The sequence below is a fragment of the Siphateles boraxobius genome, unplaced genomic scaffold (assembly GCF_051911475.1).
Source record: "Siphateles boraxobius isolate OS27281-9 unplaced genomic scaffold, OSU_SipBor_1 26, whole genome shotgun sequence".
NCBI classification, from domain to species: Eukaryota; Metazoa; Chordata; class Actinopteri; order Cypriniformes; family Leuciscidae; genus Siphateles; species Siphateles boraxobius.
This window is the reverse complement of record NW_027508876.1, coordinates 22,830,558-22,854,503: the sequence shown is the minus strand read 5'-3', so window position 1 is coordinate 22,854,503 and position 23,946 is coordinate 22,830,558. Positions and strand designations below refer to the sequence as shown.

The window sequence follows — 23,946 nt, the reverse complement described above, 5'->3', positions numbered from 1 at the left end:
TTTCTTGAACTATTTTTTTTCTAATGAAATACATTAGACATCTTAAAAAAAGTTCAGGTTTTCAAATTTTGCCAGATATTTTGCTGATTACTGTTTAAAAAATTGGAGCTCTTTTCCAAGACCAAAAAACCTGCATGCATTACCTCGTCCATGCTGAAACTGCATTTTCTCTTCCTCAGGGTCTTGCTTTGCTTTAATATATCCACAGCGCCTGGAACAATAGGATAGCAGTAGGATAAGCACAATTAAAACAGGCGACACAATAGAATACATGCTTTCTCTCACATTTATTCAACCAACCAATTCCCCAAGATAAAGAAAATGTTCAGCGGCCTGATACAGTCACATATATCATATTTTAACACTGTAGTTCAACAATAATGTGTCTTTAGAGTCCGGCTTTCCCACCTAGTAAAGATTTCACTGCAGTAATCCACTCTTTAGCACTGGGAAAATGCAATCCTGTCACCTCTGACTTTATCATTAACTACATCATTCCTCTCACAGTGGGATCATGAATAAGGAAATGCCCCAGATAATGAATATTCCAATACACTGGGGAGGAAAGGTGGCCAACGTAGGACTGATAATTATGTTCATTATTCATTTGATCCTCTTAGTGACACACGCTCACACATTCTCTTTTCCCGTCATGTCTTTAACAAGAACGTATTGCCAAAAAAGTAATGTCAAAGGCTGTCTAGCCATAGTAATTATACGTTATGTTGAAATCTGGAGAATGGCTGCAGAATGTCTAAAGACTGGAACATCTGATGGGGACCAGGTGGAAAAAGCTTTCCTAATGGGTTTCTAGGGGACACTGGCTCAATAATATAGGTGAATATCCACTTATGAATAGAAATATGTGACCCTGGACCACAAAACCACACGTAAGTCGCACAGGTATATTTTTAGCAATAGCCAACAATACATTGTATGGGTCAAAATTATCGATTTTTCTTTTATGCCAAAATCATTTGTATATTCAAAAGATCATGTTCCATTAAGATATTTTGTAAATTTCCTACCGTAAATATATATAAAAAATATTTTTGTGAATGGATGCAGCAAAATCGTGCAAAAAAAAGGTCAGAAAACACGCATACAAACTTCGCTCGCTGCTGCCCGCTCTTTGGGAATTACCCACTCAAGTTTGGTATCTATGTCAAGCTTAGATTTCCCCCTTTCGGGTTCATAACTCTCCACAAAGTCATTAGACCAGTATGCCAATAGAGAGCGTTAAAACAAACCCTTCTTGTGTAAAAAAAAACTATTTTCTTCTTAGCAACGGTCTGCTACAGCGCCTCTCATTGCCTGGTGACTTCTTCGCGTGCACAGTGTACACAATCCGCAATGGTAACGGTGCAAGACATGGATTCTGAGATAGCGCGTTTGCTCAATTTAAACTTTAATTACAGCAATAATTTAACGAACATAGTAAATTATTTTTTCGCAAATGATTGAGAAGATTATACAGAATGTCCAGAGACTGGCTTGGCAAAGGAGGATGACCTGAAAGACGACGAATATGATCAATGTGTGGAACAGTTTTGTAACCACACACACACACAGACAAACACATACGGGCATGTACGCATATTCATACACACTAACAGACATGCACATGCACGCACGCACACACACACACTTGAATTTAGTGGTGGGGAACTCACAATGGTGTAAATATCATTTATTTCCTTTCATTAGTAATGCGTAGCTAAGGACTTAATTTGGAGAACTTTAAAGGCGATTTTCTCAATATTTAGATTTTTTGCCCCATCAGATTCCAGATTTTCAAAAGGTTGTATCTCGGCCAAATATTGTCATATCCTAACAAACCATAGATCAATGGAAAGCTTATCTATTCAGCTTTCATGTGATGTATAAATCTCAATTTAAAGAAAATGACCCATAAGACTGGTTTTGTGGTCCAGGGTCACATATATGCTGGAGTCTCTATTGTACTATAGCTGATAAAAAAATGCAAGGCATTTCTTCTAACTGCAGAAAAAGAAAGCTAAGATGCCAGCATGAATTATCACATCAACACTATAATCCAGCTAGAGTTGAAAGCCTTTAAGTGAATACACAGAGGATTCTTTCTTGCATCCAAAACCAACTAGAGTGCAACAGAACTGAACAGATTGCAGGGGTCTTGAGGTGCATTTTTAAAAGTTAATGTTTTAAAAGTTAGACACAGTTTAACATGACACAGCTTTTTAAACAACACAATAATCAAAGAGGTATGACACAGTGCTCGTCTGATGTTTGTGTACATAACCAGAAGAAAATCTGTGTGATTGCCCCTTTATAAAGCCTATCATTCAGGGTTGAACACCATTCAGAACTGAATTGAGGATGCTTTCTAAATTCCAATTCAATAGCTGAATTTGCATTAAACCACCAAACAGAAAGCAGAATGATAATTTAATTTTTGATTTAAAGAAATAGACTCAAAAGCTAGACAGACCAACAAATAAATCGGACGGACGGACGGATGGATGGATGGACGGAAGGATGGAATCTTAGAATGATAGATAGACAGATAGAATGATTGATAAACAGAATGATAAACAGGTAAACAGACAGACAGACAGATAGATAGAACAATAAATAGATCGAACCATAGAATGATAGAAAGACAGATAGAATGATTGATAAACCGAATGATAGAACTATAACATGACAGACAGACAGACAGATAGATTTCTCTTCCTATCATTACAGATTAACTTCCTATGGGATGTGGCCAGTTCAATTCAAACTCACACTCAAAAATGTTCCACTGCAATCAGACCCCAATGACAAATCATCATAACTCTGCAATCAAACCGCTAAGCTAGTAATACTCCCGTAGCAGCTGTTGGGAAACGATCATGCGATCAGTATTTTGGTTCTGGAATTGATTTTATCCTGAGTTAACAATTCTAATCAATACAGGAGTCCCCTCTTCCAAGAGACAGAGCGTGCTCAGCTGCCCAAGAGCGGTCAAAGCATCGGGGCCTGAGGCCAGGTTTGGGGCAAAAGCAGACCTGGGGGTCTATTACATAATGAGAAGACCGCTGGGTTCATTCATGCCTCCTCTAATCCGGAATGTTGCATCTCCCTGTGGAGCTGCAGGGGGTAAATCTTTCCCTTTCAGCTGTTGTACATCCCCGTCTGGTGGGGGGTTCAGAGGTACATGTGTGTTGTTTCCTCTCTGCTGCTTTTAATGAGAATGGGGGTCTCAAGAGAGACCCCACCTGTTCATCAGTCACACATACACACCCCCCAAAATAAATGCTCGGGGCCTAGTGTGCATCTGTACACAGGTACAACCCCCTCAACCCCTTCGATCTTTATCCGTCCCATGTGCAAAACACAGTCTATTAAACGAAACATGTTTGCAGGGCTGGAGGGGTTCGCGGAGGTGGGCCGCCCGACCGAAGCATGTGGTAATCAGGGAGTAAATCGACTCTCCCGAAACCGACCCTACTTGCTCTCTAACCTGCCCCGCCATCCCTCGAGGTCCCGCAGACAGATGCCTCCCCCTTGCACCTGCTGCAGCGCATGCTGATGAAACACTTCCAGTGCCGCAGCGGGACATCCAGGAGCTTCTAAAGTGTGATCCCACCCTTCAACCTTCTTGTCGCTCATTTAAATGTAATATGCACTATTTACATATTCTGTTATAACGGTGTATAAAAAGGGGGAAAAGTGACAGACTGGTGTCTAGGACTCTGCAATTAACGCATTTTTCAAGTCTGAAGCATTCCTCAAATCCCTTTTGTGCGGTGATAAAGACGTTTCGCAGCCCTACACCGCTGGAAGCCCTTTTGTCTATGACCCAGTTTCTTTTTCCTTTCTTTTCCTCTTTTTTGTCTTTCTCCCGCTCTCACAGTGTGAAGCTTGTATCTGCAGGTGACAGTGCAGCGGTGCAGCTTTGTATATGCTGACAGGGCTCCATCCTTCTCTGTGCCTTAAAGAGAGGGGACATTGAGACCATGTGGAGAATGGTGCAAAATTAGAGGTATTCTTAAACTATCTGGCCTGCTTGAGGGAACTAGCAGTGAGACCTGACTCAGATAGTCTGTCATAAGCATTAAGAGAAAGATGTAATGGAGAGAAAGAGGAAATAGACAAATTTGGTGCTTGTCAAAACAATATTATTGCTCATAGTAATTCAAACCCTAAAGGGGTTATCGGATGCAGAATTCATTTTTATATGGTGTTTACATATAAATGTGTCTTTGCAGTGTGGACACAACCACTATACAATGAAAATCTGTTCACTCTTTTTTTTTAATCATCAAAAAGTCTAAACACTCTCAATTATGATGTCATATTGCTCATGCTCTGCCCACGACCATTCACGGACTGTCCCGTATTAGCATATTTCAGCCCTCAGCCATTCGACACCCCCATGGAAGAGAGGGCTGAGGTGAACAGTTGCTCACTATAATTTAAAGAGACATGCACCAAAACAGGTCACTGTGAACAAAGCTGTTTTTGAGGAGGTAAAAATTGTGTTGTTTTACACAACCATTGAGGAATTTTAAACAAAGTAGGGAACAAGCTTTACATGAACACGCTAAAAAAATCAGACCAACTTGTGGAAAATGGGCATCCGATGACCCCTTTATGTATTAAACGTTGGCATGCAACTCGCGTTTATGCTACATAAATGAATGATACCTCAAATCTACCTCCTTGAGAATATAAGGAAATAAAAAGAAAAAACAGCATAACATTTCACTATAAAGATAAGGTTATACTACTTAATAAATATATTTTAGAATATTTTGTTTTCTGTCGATTAAAAAAATATCTTAATTTGTGTACTGAAGATGAACAAAAGTCATGAGGGAGAGCAATTAATGACAAATTTCATTTTGGGGTGAACTAACCCTTCATGGGCATGATAACACTGTGACAACTGACCATGTCTATCCACATTTCCCTGTTGTAATATTGTTCTAGTTTGATTTTATACAGGCATCTGATGTTGATGAGGTCTGGGCACAAGTATCTGTTGGGATGCTGACTGTCATAGATGAAGATGTATTCTCTCACCAAATCTTCTCTAACTTGACCCAGTATCTCCTGCCATCGTTGTTGAAGGAAGAATTGTAATGGACAATCTTCGGAACCTACCTCAAGCAATTTACCTTTTGTTTGGGCTGTCATATGCTATATTTGGATTGCCAAACATTTGGATTACCCTAAAGCCATGAAAAACATTCAAAGAGTGATGCTTGACTTAAAACAGAACAAAAAACTAGAATGCTTGAGTAAGGTTAACTAATCGGAATTTACAGTGTACAAGCATAAAACAAGGTTGTTTTAATGTGGTAACACTCTACTCTGACCCTCAAACTAGTTCATTACATAATGATACTCCAGTTAATTGAGCTAATGAGGTAAAGCAGCTTCCAGCTGGGTCGAGAGGTCTGTTCAGCATGCAGTGGAAGGCAGGCAAGCTCCAGCTTTCAACTGCCACAAGGACATGCCAATCCACTGGCATGGTCAATATATCCCAGCAGGGTGGCATGCAAAACAGAACAAAATTCAACTGATGTCCTTGCATGTTGCCATGTGCCTGTTCTCCCAAAGGAAAGTTCTAATTTGGCATGGTTCACTGAAGCATGCATTTTATCTAGAAACACTATAGACAAAGTTAAAGCATACGTGAGCCCTGACGTTTGCCGTCAAAATCATAGAATATCAATGATTTCTCTCCAGAAGTACAAATTTTCCCAAGCCTTTTCAGAGAAGCACAAGGACACGTTGACACATATGATGAATACAAACTGAACAGACTAATACAAATGTGACACTACAAATAAACAGTTTAATTAAATCTGCTATTAATAAATAAAACCATCCCGATAGGGGATGAAAGACATTGTATAATCTTATTATTTAACCTATAAAAAAATACTATAGAATTTAGAACTAATGACAAACCAAGTGGATATACTACTGGAATTCCTCCTAAATATGCTGCAAACAGAAGTGATAAAGCTGGCGATTTAACATGGAGGGGCATGGCGGTCTCCATTCAAACTACTTGAGGAAAATTGTCATGAAAAAAATTATAATCCTGACGTAAATCTTAAGGTAATAAAAAAGTAATTGTTCACTGTTAAATGTTACATTAAATGTTAAATGCTAAATGTGATAATTTATGATGCAATGTGTATCAGAAAATAAAGAAAGCAATTTAAAATAATCTTTAATATTTTCCTTTGTCCCACTTCATCAGAGGCATATTGGCAAAATGAGACTGGGTGATACTGGTAAAGAGGTCCAGCATATAAAGTGATCTAAAGAGGAATCATGAGTTTATTATTAACTTATACAGCAACAAGAATGATTACGAACGGAATTTGTTTACAAATGTTGTAAACTAATGTTTAAAATAATGTCACAAAAAATGACAATGTGGTCCATAGAGACATCTCTGTAAACCTTTATCCTACCTGAGAAAAAAAAAAAAAGATTTACAATCAAGCTAATGATAAAAAGAGGAAATGATTGTGTGTTTGGAGGAAATGGACAGTCATAAATTCTTAGCTCCTCCGACAAGCGTTTTAAAAACACTGACTCCATCAGTTGATAAGGGTTCATTACGCTAATTGAAATCCAGAAGAAAATCGAGCTGATTGATGGTACATCCTGGTCTCATCTCCATCCATTGCACATGCATCCAACATATCATCCACCTCTATATTCCGGAATGTTCCGCTAATGCGTCCAGGCACATCTACAGCTGGCCTACCATCAAACGAATGGAAATGAAATACTAAGTGAAGCTGCATGCTGAGAGTGAGCGAGTCACGATGTGCTCAGGGGCTACAGGGACAGCGATTTCTGCTCGGAAAGGCATTGGAATAGCCAGATGGAACTGTTTGAGAAAAAAAAAAAGCTCTAACACGCTCATGCAACCATTTCGGAATGGCACAGTAATTCCATTTTGTGTTTGTACTTGGATGTGTTGCTATATTTCTCTTAACCCACATGCAAATGGACTGACTAAACAGTCACGGTACGGTATCAAACCCAAGGGCGAGGTACAGGTAATGTCTGCACTAAATCAACCGAACAAGACCCATTAAGCCCTCGGCTGTGCTTTGAAAGCACGATCTACACTACTCAAACAGCCTACAGTACATTCACTCACGTTGGTACATTGATGACATTCACGGGAAGTAAATTTCATTCACAATTACACCACACTGTGGGTTTCACTACACAGAGAGAAATGTGGCCCTGAAACCTCTCAGTGTGAAACCTCTTTCTGAGTGTTTTTCTGTTTTCAGCTGCTTTAATGGATGCAAAAGGATTTCATACACCAAAATATTTTTTCTCATTGATGGTTTGAGACCCTTTCAAAACTAGCCAAATCCAGCTCAGTGAAACGGCCCACCTGTGCGCCATTTTTTTACTTGTAATGATGTTTTCAGCCTGAATTGGATTATTTTGTGGATGTAATTTGATAGAATTGAATAATTTACTCTGCCACTACATTTTATAAGAGTCCCATAGAATATTCAACCACCAAATAGCAGGTGTTAAATGGTGTGGTGTGTATTTATTTTGTTATGAAATATATAATTTGCTTAATGTTATGTAATAAATAATAAGCAATTGCATGATTTAGCACACTACAAATCTGCCTAATCTTAATGTGATTTGAGTAAGAGAGACAAAGAGAAAACACATAACCACTTTAAATGAAATAAAGCCAATAATAACCAATGAATTCATAATTCCAGCAGAAAACAGGTGTGTGGCTTTTGATTTCATCATTAAGCTGCAATAATTTCATGCAACATAAGCATTAGCGAATTGCTTGGTGGCAGTCCAACAGGAAGTCAAGGGAACTGCTTTAATATCAGAAGCCTGAAGTTTTCAGCTTATTCTCATGGCTGGCATTCAATGCTCCCCAGGCTTGCAAATGTGCACGCATTTGGCTAGTAGGCACCTGCTAGATATACGGCATCTGTCATTGTGCTGAAATGTTCCACAGACACAATCATGAGGATCTTTAAAGTCTTTAAAGTGTGTCCACCATTTTTAATTGTAGAAGCAGAAAATAGAGGGGGAATGAAAGACAAAGGAAGACCATCTGCCAGCATCATCACCAGCCAATCAGAGCTGTTTTTTCCTTCAAGAACTAGAACACCGTCCAACTTCAAATCACTGCCAGCCAAATTCGGTGCAAAAACAAAGTTGAACACACTAAACATGCCTGAACTCTTCATATTTCTCTGACCAACCTAAACTTTTGTGTGCAAACACAAGGGCCAGAGTTCCCATAGCTTCTAAAAAAAAGCATTTCTACGAGTTTAAGTTTTTTTTATAATTACAAGATACAGATGATTCATTTTAAATCATTAACACAAAAAGTTAAAAAAGCTGCATGAACAAATAACAAATTCTAGAGAATGTTTAAAAAAAGGCTTGACTAGAACTAGACATGCTGAATAGAAATTTCTTTCACTTTTCTTCAATAATTTCCACATTTCTAAGCCTGGAAATCACAAATGTAAATTGTGATTCTGCTAAATCTAGGCATTTGAAACCATAACATCTTGCTTACGATTCCCACTAGAGGCAAATATGTTTTGTTTTCAGCTCAGCAAAAGAATCAGAAATCAATGTATAATAGTAAGATCTGTCAATAATAGAAAGGCCTCCCTCTCTCAAAGCTCAGCTGAGGTTCTGAAAGCAGTTAAAAGAACCGATGACACTGTGAAACGAATACCTTGTTAAGTCCAATATATATAGAACAGTATAATCCAATGCCAAGGGACTGAATGCAATTAGAGTTTAGCTTCACTCACAATTACGATTCATTGGCCACCACACCACACTAGAAGCACGTCATTCAAGATCAGCATCAAAACTGTTTTTATTGCTTCCATGAGGGTCTTCCCACAAGCAGTCACACATGCATTGAGATGGGGTTTTGGAAATCATGAATAAGAGGTGGCAGCACCAAGGTTTTGGCTTGCAGGCATAAACTTGGCCGACATAACACATCCTACGGGACCGTTCTGTCACAGTGCATTATGGGTTACAAATTGCAAAGCAGACGGAAATCTCATTCTGTGTTACAACATACTGGATCATATATCATCCATCAAATAATCCCTACTAAATCAGCCTTTGAAATAGGAATGTGAGTACCGGTCAATAATAATAATAATAATAATAATAATAATAATAAAAAGCTGAAATGATGCAAGTCTTCCTGTAGTATTGGTAGTACAAAATAAATTTGGTACAGTGTATCATTACATGTTTTACAAACAGACAGGAAAACTAATTTATGTTGGTAAACAATATTCCTCTTTTTGATTTTTAAATGACTAATATTCCTATATATAAAATAAAAGTGTATATATAAACAATACAAATTGTAACACTTTACTTAAAGCCTTTACATATATCATGCATTATAAACGTATCCTAAATGCATTAATTATCCCATGTAATGCACCTTGCAATGCATTTTATGGTCTCATGAATAATAGTAAGATCAGTCATAATACATATAATACTTAATGAACACACCTTTAGGAAATATAATGCATTAAAACACATGACAAACAACCAATGTCAGATGTAACAAGGACTCACAAATATTACTCAAGGATACAAATATTATAAGATTTTAACTTTGGTTACAATTCTTTATGAAAAGATATAATGCATTACAACAACGTACATTATGAATACCTTTATAATGCATTATACATAAAGGTTTTAAGTAAAGTGTTACCATAAAAATTAAAAATTAAAAAAAATTATAAAAAAAACTAATTATAATCTTCTTAAATAATTATAAATATTTATATTATATATAATTAATATAATAGCATTTTCGTTTTGCTGTTGTATGGAAACAACCTACAGGAAAACCAAAAGGGCAAACATCTACACAAAGATCAGCTCATGACTCATTCTGACCATTTCAAGTCATAAAGAGCGGTTTATTTTCTGCTTTCTGTTCCTCGTCTCCTCTGATCCACCCATTCCTTTCATTTCCATTTCATTAGCTCCCTCACTCTCAGCCGTGCAGCGCTTCTACTCTTGCTTTTCTCCCTCATGTCTGTCTCTTCAATTGTTCTCTCAAGTGTTTGCTTTCATCTCTACAGATCACACTACGCAATCAGAGGGCTAAACAATTTTGTGTCCTTTTGATTTTGTGTAAATGCACACATGCACAGATACAAAGGCATACACACAGAGACAGACACACAACAACATCTCATTTGTTCGATTCTGTCTTTCTATATTTACAGTTCCTCTCTGATTAAATGAAATATGGTTTCTTCATCCTTCGTATGGATTTGTTGACAGTTAAAGAACCCAGATAAGCACTGATTTATGCAAGTCTACCAATGTAGAAGTCACCAATTAACTGCTTTTTCGTCATACAGAAGATTCTGGATATTTATAAAGAATATGGTGCAGTCTAAATCTATAAGATGAGAACGATTGTAGAAAAATAGTAAATTGCTCTTACCGTCCGCTCACAACAAAACAGGCCACCAGCAAGACCAGAAGCACTGCACCTCCAGCAGCCACCGAGATGGCCAGTATGGTTTGCTGGTTGGGATCTCCAACTGCCAGCATATCTAAGAGGAAGAGAGAGAAGCCCACATTAAAGCAGATATTATCTTCAGTTGTTCAATTTAGCACAGTTCTGGCATAATATCTATAGTTATTTTCACAGTTGTTCAATCAATGTATCTGTGTTTAACAAGATTTTAGGTTAAAATGAATATAAATATATAAAGGAAAGTGTATATTTTAGGTGCTGGTGGTCACCATTTCTTTTAACAATTTACACAATTTTTTAAATTCTTTTAATTAATTTTTTGCTTTACTTTTTTTTTTAGAACTATTGCAAATATAGTACAAATAGAACAGATATGCCATGCAGTTTTAAAATGAATTAATAAATCATATTTCCATCTACCAGTCTGTGTCCAATTGTAGTACATGGTGAACACATTTAGAAATGGTTAAAGCTTCTTTATTGACACCATGGCAAATTTCATAAAAATTTTCAACTATTCTGACATCATTAACATTTTTCCCGCCATTGACGGAATTTTCCGGCTTTCGCTGTTTTCACTGTTATCCGTTAGGGGGGCGCTATAACGCATCTTCTGAAAAAGTAGACAATCCCTGGGTCAAAACAAAGGCAAAAAAAGAGCAGAAACAAAAGATAAAAGCATTGCTTATGCAAAATTATTCTTTGAAAAAAAGAAAAAAATTGTTTAAAATTTTGATTTTTTTATTAAACTTACCCACAGTGTTGATAAAAAAGAATGCATTAAGCTAGAATAAAACTTTTTTTTAGAGGCTTATGATTTTTTTGTGAAAATGATCAAAAATGCTGGTGGTGGTTGGCAACTTTTCTTTTTTTCTTTTTTGGCTGGTGGGAAAAGAGTTAACGTGTGTTATCACAAAGAAGAATATATTGAAACATATTTTAGTGGAGAAACAAAAGGAACTGATGTTAAATAAGCTCAATTTCAGCAGAAAATGTTAAAATAAAAAGATTTAAGAAAGCGTCACCCTCTAATTATGTGCACTGAATGGTGGCGGGTACCATATGGTACACAAACTATGAGACAAACACAGCGGGGCATCTGCCTACTTTGAGCTAAAGCTGCTCACACTTCAGAGGAACACTGACAGAAAATCTACATGCTCAGACTTCAAACACCGCATCGAGAGAGCAAACTGCAGCACGTGAGGAGCCTCGTCGAACCTCAGGGGACTAATTGAACGTGTTCACATGTATGAATATTTCACAGCCTCTTTCTACGCGTGCGGCGGATCAGAAATTCAATCAGCGGCATGTGATGGAGAGATACACGAGTGTGACACAGGTAACGGTTTGGCCAAAGCAAAGTCCTTTTCCAGAATGTCCTTGAAAAATTGAAAATATTCTGCTTTGAATGAGAAATAAAGGATTTGATGGCACTTGCACAGTCAGAAACAGAATAGAGGGATCTAAAATCAAGGACATTGTGAATGGGACTTAATAAAGCAATAAGCCACAAAAGAAATCATAAAACTAATCCATACGAATTATGAACTTTTTGAAGCATCAAAGTGTCAGTTGCATAGCTGAATGAAGGGACAGAAATATATTAATTTGTTGTTGTTTAGAACGACATGAGGGTAAATAATTTTTGAGTGAATTAACCATTTCAGCAATATCCTTTCGCTACTGGATATTTTCTGCGACATGTAAATAATTTCAGCTATACAGTGATATGGAGAACAACCGCTTTGTTGAATAAAATTATATTGTTCAATTTGGCATGGATGGTATCGACCAATCAGCATACAGGATCAGAAATGTCCATTTCATAATGAGAATTTTAGGGTCAGATTTTACAGTTAGTTCTATGAGACTAGAGGAGAATATTGTGGCTAATGACCAGCATCTTCCAAAGGGATTCAAATCACTTTTGGATAAAAGAGATCTTAAAAAAGTTAAACATTTCTGGTTGGTTTATGAAATGTTTTCCTCACCTTCATGGCTTGTCTCCAACTCAATCTCTCCCCTGTAGTTCCCATAGCCACCATCCGTACGGGCTCGAACCCGGAAGATGTATGTGGTTCCCGGCTTGAGTCCGTCCACCGTCATGCTGTTGGATTTGGTCTTCAGGACAGTGTAGTTCTGATCCTGCTGGTTCTATAGTGGGAAAGAATGGAATGATAAATGAACAACGCAGCATTCTATGAAGACGGATGTCTCGATCCATCACACTGATACCTGAATCCCTTACTGTCCTGCAAACCCAAGGAGGCTGCGTGAACTTTGTCGACTCACATTCACAGAAACAAACGAAAAACAAGAGAACAAAGCATGCAGATTGGATTCAAATCAGTCAATTGCCAATTAGCGATTAGCTCAGATGGAATTTAGTGCTCATTCAAGCACCTCCTGCCAACAGCTAACACAATGCTTTTCACATAGACGGATTGAACCGAAAAGAAACTGCAGATTTCTGCGTTTTTTTTAAAGGCCTAACAGCTTTTCGGTTTCCAGTAACTGGAACTTATCCAGACAAATGATATCAATCCTACTGACGCCTCATTGTCCAATTCTCATTGTCCAATCCTAAGGAGAATTCCATGCAGTGTGCTCATGTTAATATTTCACAGCTTATCGATATCCATTCATCTTCCTTCATGTAAGCCTTTCACTAAAGTGGCACATGGCGTCTCGCTTAGGGAAATCTAACGTTCCAGACAGGAACGCCACACCCTGCGAGAGAGGGACTGCCATATTTCCTGTGGTGCTATTAAATCTAAGATGGGCCAAACAGGCGGCATCAAACGGATCGCGGACACAGCGGCAGGCAAGCCTGTCCATCTGTGTGCTCCATCTAAAAGCCGCATAGCCCATAATCACCTGAATAAATCATAATAATTACCCATCACCCTGTCTTCATGCCACACGGCCAAATACGGTACAGGAGGGTGTCACCGAGGGATCTAAACAACTAACTGTGCCAAATCACTTACCCTGTGTATAGAAATGTTACTGTAGTTCACACGGGAGATACACGACAATCTGTAACATACCAGCTATTGGCCGATAATAGAGATATTTTGTGTATGCTCATTTCTGCTATATTTAAAAAGAGTAAAAAATGTAATCTTTAGCAAATCTCAAAATGAATATGTAATTTTGATATGGTACATTATAATATTGTGGTTCCTAAATGTACCTTTTGGCATTCAAAATAATTGATTCATGATTTTAGATTGATTTCTGAATTTAATTATACACAATAATATAAAATAGTGTTTTAATAAAAATTTATATTTAAATTAAATATAGATAGATTTTATTTGTCCTCGAGAGGAAATTTGTTTCCATCATAGATGCGTACATAACACTAACACGCATAAAATGTTAAATTATCATCAAATAATACAATCAAAAATAATCACTGACATTATAAAAAAACAAAAAACAAAGAAAGCATAGGTGACGTATCAATGGCCGATTTCCTCTGTATTTAGAGCTCATATAGATATAGGAATAAAACTCTTACTATACCTGCCCTTGGCCTTTCTACACATCGGTAACCTACGGCCAGAAGGCAGGGGGATAAAATATTTATAGAGTGGGTGGCCTGGATCGCTTAAGATTTTTGTGCATTTCGTAACGTGAATGTAGAGACACTATCCAATAAATTAGGGGTAGGGATACCAATAATTTTACTTGCTAAATAAGGTATATTTAAGAATTTGATCTTGTTAGTACAGTAACTGTTAGCATATGAAAGAAAAATCAAATGGCACCATAAATGGCTCAATAATACTGCGATACAAAAGAAGAAGAGGCTGAACAGACAAGTGTCTAAGTTTACGAATAGCTGTCAGTCTTTGTTGACAGCACTTGTAAACCCCTAGAGTTGGTTGATCAAAAGTAATGCCGAGATATTTGAAATACTCCAACCTTTCAACTATCTCTCCGTTAATGGTAATGCTAGAAGCATGGATCTGTGTTTTGGGGGAGCTAAAGACCAGTTCCTTAGTCTTTGAAATACTGAGGTGCAGAAAGTTATCCTCACACCATGTATTAAAATGTGCTATAGAACGTTGATAGTCCAAAAAAAGAGTCATCGTCCTTATTAAGCAGAGCAAGAATGGCTGTATCATCTGCATATTTAAAGTAATGACCTATTAAAAATATTTAATTTATATAAATAGATTATTATATATAAAAATGATCTATATACAGTATATATTCTTAGATATATATTTGCTTATGATCTAATGTCTGCTTATATTTAAATATATAAATTATTTGTTTATTTGTTATAGACCATTAAATTATTAGCTGCCAGAGGAGAAAAAAAAGCCACATACGATATTATACACTTTATGAAATTACATAATACTCACAAATCAAATGACAAAAATAAATTGAAATCAGATTTCACCATTCAGAATGAGACTTTAAAAGGATTTCAACCCACATATGGATGTTTTAATTCGCTTTCAAACGTGATCACATGGATTTGTAAATAAATGAGATTTCATCTGCTTCTTTGCTGCATAGACTACAAAATATAATCAGATTTGAATTGGATGCTGTAAAGAAAATAAAAAACGGATTTTGGCTGCCTGTCTGAACAAAGCCTGGGTGATTTGTTAAGGACAATAATGTCGTCAACTCTAAAATGTGACAACCTTGAAGGTTTTTGGCAGGCGGGACATCTATGAATGTTAATTGGGACCGAATGAAGCATGTCTGTGTTAACATTACAGCTTCTCCCCAGGGTACGATAAAAGTGAGCAGCCATATGTCCAATCACTGTAAGGAGAACTCACATAGGGTCAAAAGGTCATGGAGATTTGAGTGTGTTGAAGAAAGACCAAAGCCTCTAACCTTTTCATAATAGGTGACTTCATATTCCACCACGGCCCCGTCGGCAGGCTCTGGACCCTGCCATGCCAGCGTTACACTGTCAGTGCCCTTCCTTTCCTTTAAGATGACGCTCACTGAAAAAGAAAGAGAGAGAGATGAATTGAGATTGATTTCATGTAAAAGAGGAGGATTAACTACACTTCTAATTAAAGAGTATGAGAGGGCTGGCGGAGCGCTTCTTGTCTTTTTCGGGAGTGATAAATTATTCTGCTTGTGTAGTGAGTCATTTTCACCCGTACTACATGGCTGGCACGCAGCCAGAGCACCTCAGCCCGTCTATTCACACAACAGCAGCGTTCCAGAGCCGCCCTGAGCGGAGAGAGACAGAGGTGCTAATGATGGTGTCAGATCGGGAGTACAAACGAGGGCCTCCCGTTTCGGGCCCCGGCAGCCAGTGATGAATGAAGGAGCTGACGTTTCGATCTTTAATGAGCTGTGTGAGTCTTAACTCTGCGTACACTATTCTGATCTGCCACGCAACGCTGACACAGTGACACCGCTAACTGGCGTACACACACAAACACTATTAAGCTGATAAACAAACAGCTACGCTCATATCTCAGCATGTGTTTGGTTCACAGATAAAGAACAGACGCGCTTCAGTTCAGAGTAAGTGAAAAGAAAGGTGTCTCAAAGTATCACAGGAGAATATGTCGCGGGCGAGTTAAAAACAGGACCAAAAAAACATTTGTATATAATAGATAATATGATCTGACCATCATGTAAACACATCAATCTGAAAGAAATGAACTGATTTATATTAATTTGAATGAAAGAGGTGGCACAGATCTTAAATAGTCTTTTAAAAAACATAGCACTCATACATGGTATGAAAATCTAGAAGGTGATCAAGAAATATTTCTTATTATTATCAATGTGGCAAAGAGTTGTGCTGCTTAATATTCTTTATGAAACATTTTCAGGGTTATTTGATGAATACAAAGTTAAAAAGAACAGCATTTATTTAAAATAGATTTTTTTGGTAACATTATAAATGTCTTTATTGTTGACCAATTTAATGCATCGTTGCTGAATAAAAGTATTCATTAAAAAACGTACTGACTCCAAACTTTTGAATGGTAGAGTAAACAGTGCAAATTTCACATTTTATTAAGAAAATAATAGGGTCAATTGCAGAGGTGTCAAGTAACGAAGTACAAATACTTCATTGCCTTACTTAAGTAGAAATTTTGGATATCTATACTTTACTGGAGTAATTATTTTTCAGCCGAGCTTTTTACTTCTACTCCTTACATTTTCACGCAATAACATTTTAAAAATAGCCTCGTCACTCCTATTTCATTTCAGCTTGTTTTCATTCTGGCTTGTCATCGTTCAAAAAAACAAACAAAACAAAACCTATCCAGATAAATCGCGTCATCCGGATATAATGAATTTGATTGTGGTTGGATGAGAAGTATAAATATATACCATTCGACACCCTATTGGTTTGTACGGGATCCATCGCACCTGCAATGTGACATTGTTGCCATTAGCTATAGAATTGAGCATAGTAAATATCAGGAAGGTATTAATCAGGATTATGAGTTATTTTTTATTTTTATTTTTTGATGAATCACTTGGAATTATCATTCATTTTGACAACACTAATGTTTATTGTATATAGACAACCATACAAGGCTAATTGTTTCTAAGCCTGCCCTGGGTACACCAATTTTTTGTCCGTTGCCCTCACAGATTCCTGCAGCTAAGCTTGGATGTACATTTACATTCCAATAAAGGTTATTGATAACATGCCTCTGAAGTTTGACTTTTTGCACCATTACAATACATATAGGCAACTAGTCATCATATCTTCCGCTCCATGAAACACATTAATGCTCAGTAGTACACATATACGGTTCTTTAATGTATTTGTATTGTACTAAATGTGTTCATTTTCAATAGGCATATATGTGCCTGAAACAGGTAGCCTAGTGCATCCTAAATTTTTCAACATTGGCATTTTAATATAACATTATAGTCATTATGGCCTTTAGAAAAAAAATTTTTTTGAGGAGGTGGGGGTAGTGCACTAACTTTTGTCCTTAATGCCATTTTTTTCCATACATTACTTTTATACTTTAAGTAGTTCTGAAACCAGTACTTTTACTTGAGTAAAAAGCTTGAGTTTGAAGCTTCAACTTCTACAAAAGTCTTTTTAAACCCTAGTATCTATACTTTTACCCGAGTAATGAATGTGAATACTTATGACACCTCTGGTCAATTGTCAATAGAGGAGATTAACATAACTACTTATTGCATCAACTAACTTGCATTATACATTCATATGTGTAGCTTAACAACACTTTGCATTCAGTTCGTATGAAGTCATGAATGTCACCTTTGTTTGATGTTATCGTCATTTTATGTTTCCTTACAATTTACATTTATAAATATTCTGTATGCCATCACTCGCACACCTGCCGATGAAAGATGTGCCCTGAAACATCAGTCGATATCCGCATCATGCAAAACATGCAAATACAGGCACTACATCATCCCAGAAGCCTCCTCTCGACGCACGGCGGATTGTCTCTTGAATATTTCAAGAGGTGTGGACCAGAGGGCAAGTACTCGAAATATAAACCAATCACAGTTACTATACCTCAATCACTCCCCTCCCACAGTGGCGTCTCCACGGTTACAGGCATGTCAGCTTTCATAAGAGCGAAGGGCTGTTGATCTGGGCATCCAGGGTGACTCTCCTCTCAGGCTTCTCATTACGCTGCCTCTCGCTCCTGTCTATCTCTCTCTCGCTCTTGTTCTCTACGGGGCTGAATCATACTTAACCACAGGATCAGGAGAGCTCGTCCCTCCTCTCGACCAATGACAGGCTTCGAGCAGCACACAGAGTGCAGGTTTAAAGGTCAGGTGAGATATAAGAGGACCCATTGAAACACAGCATACCAGTGTGAAATTCTAAGCCAGGAAGCAAGAGACAAATTTTGTCTAAAGCTGCAGAGATTTAAGAGCGCAGGCAGAAAGTGTAACTGTGGACGTTTAAAGCTGTTGTAGGACCACATATCCATGACTCTTCTGACAGACAGTTATTAAATAAATCTACATCAAAAATTAAAAGGCCAAAAAAACAAAACCAAAAAAAAAACTGTATGTTCATTACATTTACAACAACGATTTCCAATTTTGCACAAAAACAAAATAACCATTTCCTTGCAAGGAATCCCTTCATTAAACACAAAGATAGCTTTATACTTTCATGTATTAAGGACTCTGTATTGTATTAAGAAATTGTATACCAACCATTATATTATATTATATTATATTATATTATATTCAATCAATGTTTTATATTGCATTATATTATTTATATTATATCAATAATATATATATATATATATATATATATATATATATATATATATGTGTGTGTGTGTGTGTGTGTGTGTGTGTGTGTGTGTGTTATATATATATATATATGTGTGTGTGTGTGTGTGTGTGTGTGTGTGTGTGTGTTATATATATATATATATATATACAAAAACTTTTAAAAAGATTAATTGATTTGACAGCACTAAATCTAATATAAAATAAGATATACAAAACTGTATAAAAATGTGTTTTCTTCCTATGTCGTAATGTTAAAACACAATAGTCAACAGAATAAAGTAATTGGAATTAATCTTATTTCTAAAAAAATAAATTAAAAAAAGGACACCAGTTTTGAAAACCCCTCATTCAGAGGCTTCTAAGGAGTCTTATCCTATATCCTATAACTAACAAAAACACATCAAAAACCCTTTCTAAACAAAAAAACTGAATGTGACATCTCACCTGTCTGACTGGTGGTGACGTTGACGGACACTAGTTGACGTGGACTGGGACTGAGATCTGAGACTCCGTTCAGGGCTTCTATGCTGAAGGTGAAATTGGTGTGAGGCTGCAGTTCTGTGACCAGAACCCTGGGGTGCATCAAGCCAAACTGCCTGGGGTTGAAATGTGGACCATTTCCGCAGGGAACACACTTCTCAATGTCCCCTGCAGCCCCTGTTTCTCCCGAACACTTCCTGCAGTGGACACTATAGGTAACATCTCCACGGCCACCACTGTCACGAGGAGGACTCCATTCTAGCGTGACTGCAGTCTCGTTCACCATTGAAATAGGGTTGCCGGGTGCCGAGGGGGGTCCTGATAAACATTCATACAAGTAAAAAACATTAACTGTACGCTACAGTTATCTAAATAACAACAAACTGGATGTTTGATTGATTCAATTTAGTTAACACTTAGAAAGACCCTCAGCTTACTTGAGCACGCCATGGAGCGAGGGTCAGATTCCGCCCTGTAGAAGCCTCTCTCACACACACACTCGGAGGCTTTGTCCTGGTGGGAGTAGCTGTGTGGAGGACACTTCACGCAGTACGCATCCATGGCAGAGGCCTTGTAAAAGCCTGACCGACATGCTATCGAAGAAGAAAAAAGATTTTAAAAATTATTTTATTTATTTTCAGAAAGATTAATAATATTAAATAATAAATTACTTGAACTATAAGATAAATGATGATATAAGTTCTCATTATACAGTATATAGTTAAACCAAAACAAGGAAACAAATCAGTTCAACGTGGCCACAATTTAGTAAGACTAGAGAGAATCAGTCTATCTATCTATCTATCTATCTATCTATCTATCTATCTATCTATCTATCTATCTATCTATCTATTCTGAAGTTTATCAATTAAAACATATCTATATTTACATAAAAAATTCTTAAAGGTACAGTAGCAAAAACAGACAAGGGTGAAAAATTTTAAATTACATGATGACATTTTAGAGCATGACACCCTTTAATTGAGTGCATTTGAAGAAGCAATGTGAAGAGAGGAGTTTTGTGAGGTTATGAGGGAGATTTCCCCTCAGCTGTCGTCGCCTTCTTCAGTGAGGCATAATTAACATCCCACTGCAGCATTAGCCTGACTGGAGGCACGTGGCGGCCGTGTGTGTGCGTGTGTGTGGGGGGTGGAGGATGGGTTAAGTTGGAGCTGAGTGAGTGAGTGAATCAGTGGCGTGTGTGTGTGTGTGTGTGTGTGTGTGTGTGTGTGTGTGTGTGTGTGTGTGTGTGTGTGTGTGTGTGTGTGTGTGTGTGTGTGTGTGTGTGTGTGTGTGTGTGTGTGTGTGTGTGTGTGTGTGTGTGTGTGTGTGTGTGTCAGAGCACCTCCCCTCAGGGGCGCTGTGCCAGACTCCCATGTTGCCCCTAGAACTAAAAGCAAACCCTATATTTCTGTAAACACATCCCAAACATGTCAGTTCTTATCAGCCACAGCACAATGCCTCCAACATATTTCTCTTTTCAGAGTGACTAATACTGAACTTTGGACTGTGCTAATGGAGTGTAGAGTGATGGCTGCTTTGAAAAGCAGTTAAAGGTGGATGTAGTTTTGAGAGTGTTGCTTGTAAATTTAACCACGCTAAGTGACTCAACCTGTGCTGTAATTAATAACTCAAACACTGAGAATGTCTTGGGCTCCAAGGAAATGTCATTACAGAAGTCATGCTGAAATTCCTATATGCACCATCCCAGAAAAAGAAAAAAATATAATTTCTTTTTCTCTATTTTTTAATAAAATATTCAAATAGGATTTACACCTGTATCAGAGCCGGTAAATGTGGTAAATGTGGTAAATGTGGTAAATGTTTGATTCTAACATGCAACATTTCCTGCTTCCAAGATATCCATAATATCAATAAAAGTGGCATAAAAGTATTATATTGTGTTCTATTTTATATCTATTGCGATGAAGCAGTATTATATTGTCAATTACAGATAATATTTTCCCAGTCATCTTATTTCTAAAAAGTGTTCCACTTTACCTGAATTCACCCTAATAATATTTAATTACAAAATAATGTGTGTAGGGCTAAGTATTACAATGCACAGGCCAAAAGAATCACATTAATAATCATTATGAGTAGAATATGCATTACATTGCACACTATATAATTTACACTCAAGCACATCAACCTCCTCAATCCATTAACAGACGCTCTGATTTACCACCACATTAAAATATAGTTAATAGCCGGAGATGTATCATGATCAATAAGACAGCTGTCCCTCTTAATTAATGAATCAACATCTTTCAGTTCCCCACCAACCAATCAACTGTGGTTTATTGCACTGTTATGAAGCTTAAAAGGTCAAATGGCTCAAAACAGTAGCAGAATAGTCATTTGATGTGATATAAAACCATGCAAAATGCTGTTTTCTTTCTGTATGGTTTCTTCTTGCTATTTAATATTGTGTGACCAATATTTATGTGTTTGGTCTAAAATGAAAACTACAAAACATTATGTACCACAGGTAGGCTTTCTACAATGACAAAGAAGACAAAGACAAACATTTCTCCATTGCTCGATCTAACACCATTGACAGCACCACACACACATACGGCTACACACACACACACACACACACACACACTGTGTAATGCTTCAGTACAGATAAAACCCTCTCAGCGTGAGATTTTTCAGAGAGATTAAAGGAACAAGAATTTGCTCTAAATGCGTTTACTTCAATCTGCCGAGAGACAGTCGAGACCAGCAGAATTAATACTGCTCTTAACAGGTAAACGGCGCTTTTTTTTTCATTCTTCCATAGTGTGAAATTACTAAATCCTTCCTTAATCAGTATCACACTGACTGTTTTTTGTTATCTAACCGTTCTCCTTTTATTTACAGAGATGTCATAATCCACGTGACCACAGATACATTAAAAGCCATCATTGTTTTTTAATGCCAGAGCTCAGAGCGTTGCATAGTTCCTGTTGTTCTGCTGTACATAATACAAAAGGAGAAGACACACACAAAAATCCATTTTCCCAAATGGTTACACTGCTGTACTAACTAAAGCTTTATGCTAACAGGCTTACTGAATTCTGGCACAAATCCGGGAGTTTTCACTGACCTAAATAATTCTGAGCTAAAATGTATACAGTTTTCTGGGTTATTAGGTGAAGTTCTGCTGCATGGGGTGTAAAAACACCCCATGATTCCAGTGTATTTAGCTAAGACCTACAGAAGGAGCAATTGTTGAACGTGTAACCTCTGGTGGTCAGTGTGAGGTAAGAGGTGTAACGTCCCTGTGGAGGTTTGGAACGAGGCCTGAAATTAAACCGCATGTGGTTTTGCAACCTCTCGGTGCCCAATGCCAAACCAGAAAGCCGTTGGAAAGCCCGACCTTTTGTGGAACCCAACTGGTCTAGTGTCTCATTGCCAGCGCATTGGCAACAAGGCAGATTTCAACTACGCCTGCTAACCACAAAAAAAGAAAAGTACGATAGATTATATGGAAATGCTGTGAAGGAGAGATCGAGGAGATGCAATTTGCCCCTGAGTGGAGAGCTAAAACTTTCCAGGTTTAATTGGTCTATCTGAGATCATGAAAGCCTGAAAAAAATCCTCCAGCAAGGTGTCTACCATAATGAAATCTTAACATAAGTGAACTCATGATGGTTAATGCTGGTTTGGTGCTGGTATAGCCATGCTATTCATTTTTTTAAATTCACAAATACATTAAAGATGAAATGCTCACATATAATGATTAATGTACATGCTTTTAATTTCTGAATTAAAAATTAATATATATATATATATATATATATATATAGTATATTAGTGCTGTCAAATCGATTAATCGCAGATAATCGCATCTAACATAAAAGTTTGTGTTATATACACAGTGTATTTATTAGTATTTGATAGTGTTTTGTCCACGAAATCAAAGTCGTGAAAGCAAACTTACAGAAAACAACATAAAAAACAGGAAATGACATAAGACAAAAAAATGTTAACACAAAATATTGATGGGCGAAGAAAATAATCAATGTAAAGCAAAACATATTAAGAATACCTTTGCTCATGAGCAGAAGACAGAGAAAAGTGGAACATCTCAGAGATCTAAAATGGCTCCCTAATCAAATATTTACATTGGTGTGATTGGTGTCCCCTTGGCTCTAGATAATCAATAGCTTTTATATATGATACCTTCAAACAGAAAGACAGAAAGAGCAGCACCATCATGGGAATAAAGAGAGAGAGAAAGCAAGCGAGAGAAAAATGAACAGCGGAGAGCTTGGATTTTTTTTCCTTCCTGCGAGGCGGAGGATGAGAGACATGTTTGGAGAGTGTGTTTAATGCCCTGGTCCATGGGGATGAATGGTTGCTATTAGTGTATTTCTCATTCTGTCTGCAGTCTCTGGTTCATATTGAATGAGGCAGATCAATAGACATCAACCCACCACCTCAACAGAGACCATCACATCAGGGATCAGGGACAGCACCTAACTATATTGAGAAAGTTAAAATGAAAACTAAATTATATATTTTTTTTAAACTGAAGAAAAAAAACTGGATAAACTGTCTGAAACTAAACTATAGTTCAAGGCTATCTAAAATAAAATAAAATTGGCAAGCCCTAGAATACAAAAAATGTAAACCAGATATCAAACTAGAAAACTCTTTTA

At 37.2% G+C, this 23,946-nt stretch overlaps 1 protein-coding gene across 1 annotated transcript in view; it reads right to left on the bottom strand.

Annotated features, from left to right (window-relative positions):
- The window catches only part of ek1 (eph-like kinase 1), a 68,175-nt gene that overhangs the window by 17,523 nt on the left and 26,706 nt on the right, over positions 1–23,946 (bottom strand). The window contains exons 4-9 of the mRNA XM_077244993.1: positions 19,732–19,887; positions 19,259–19,612; positions 15,425–15,537; positions 12,547–12,709; positions 10,517–10,628; positions 144–211 (exon numbers count right to left, since the gene is read on the bottom strand). Coding sequence (XP_077101108.1) covers positions 144–211; positions 10,517–10,628; positions 12,547–12,709; positions 15,425–15,537; positions 19,259–19,612; positions 19,732–19,887 — 966 coding nt within the window. The remainder of the gene's footprint in view (positions 1–143; positions 212–10,516; positions 10,629–12,546; positions 12,710–15,424; positions 15,538–19,258; positions 19,613–19,731; positions 19,888–23,946) is intronic.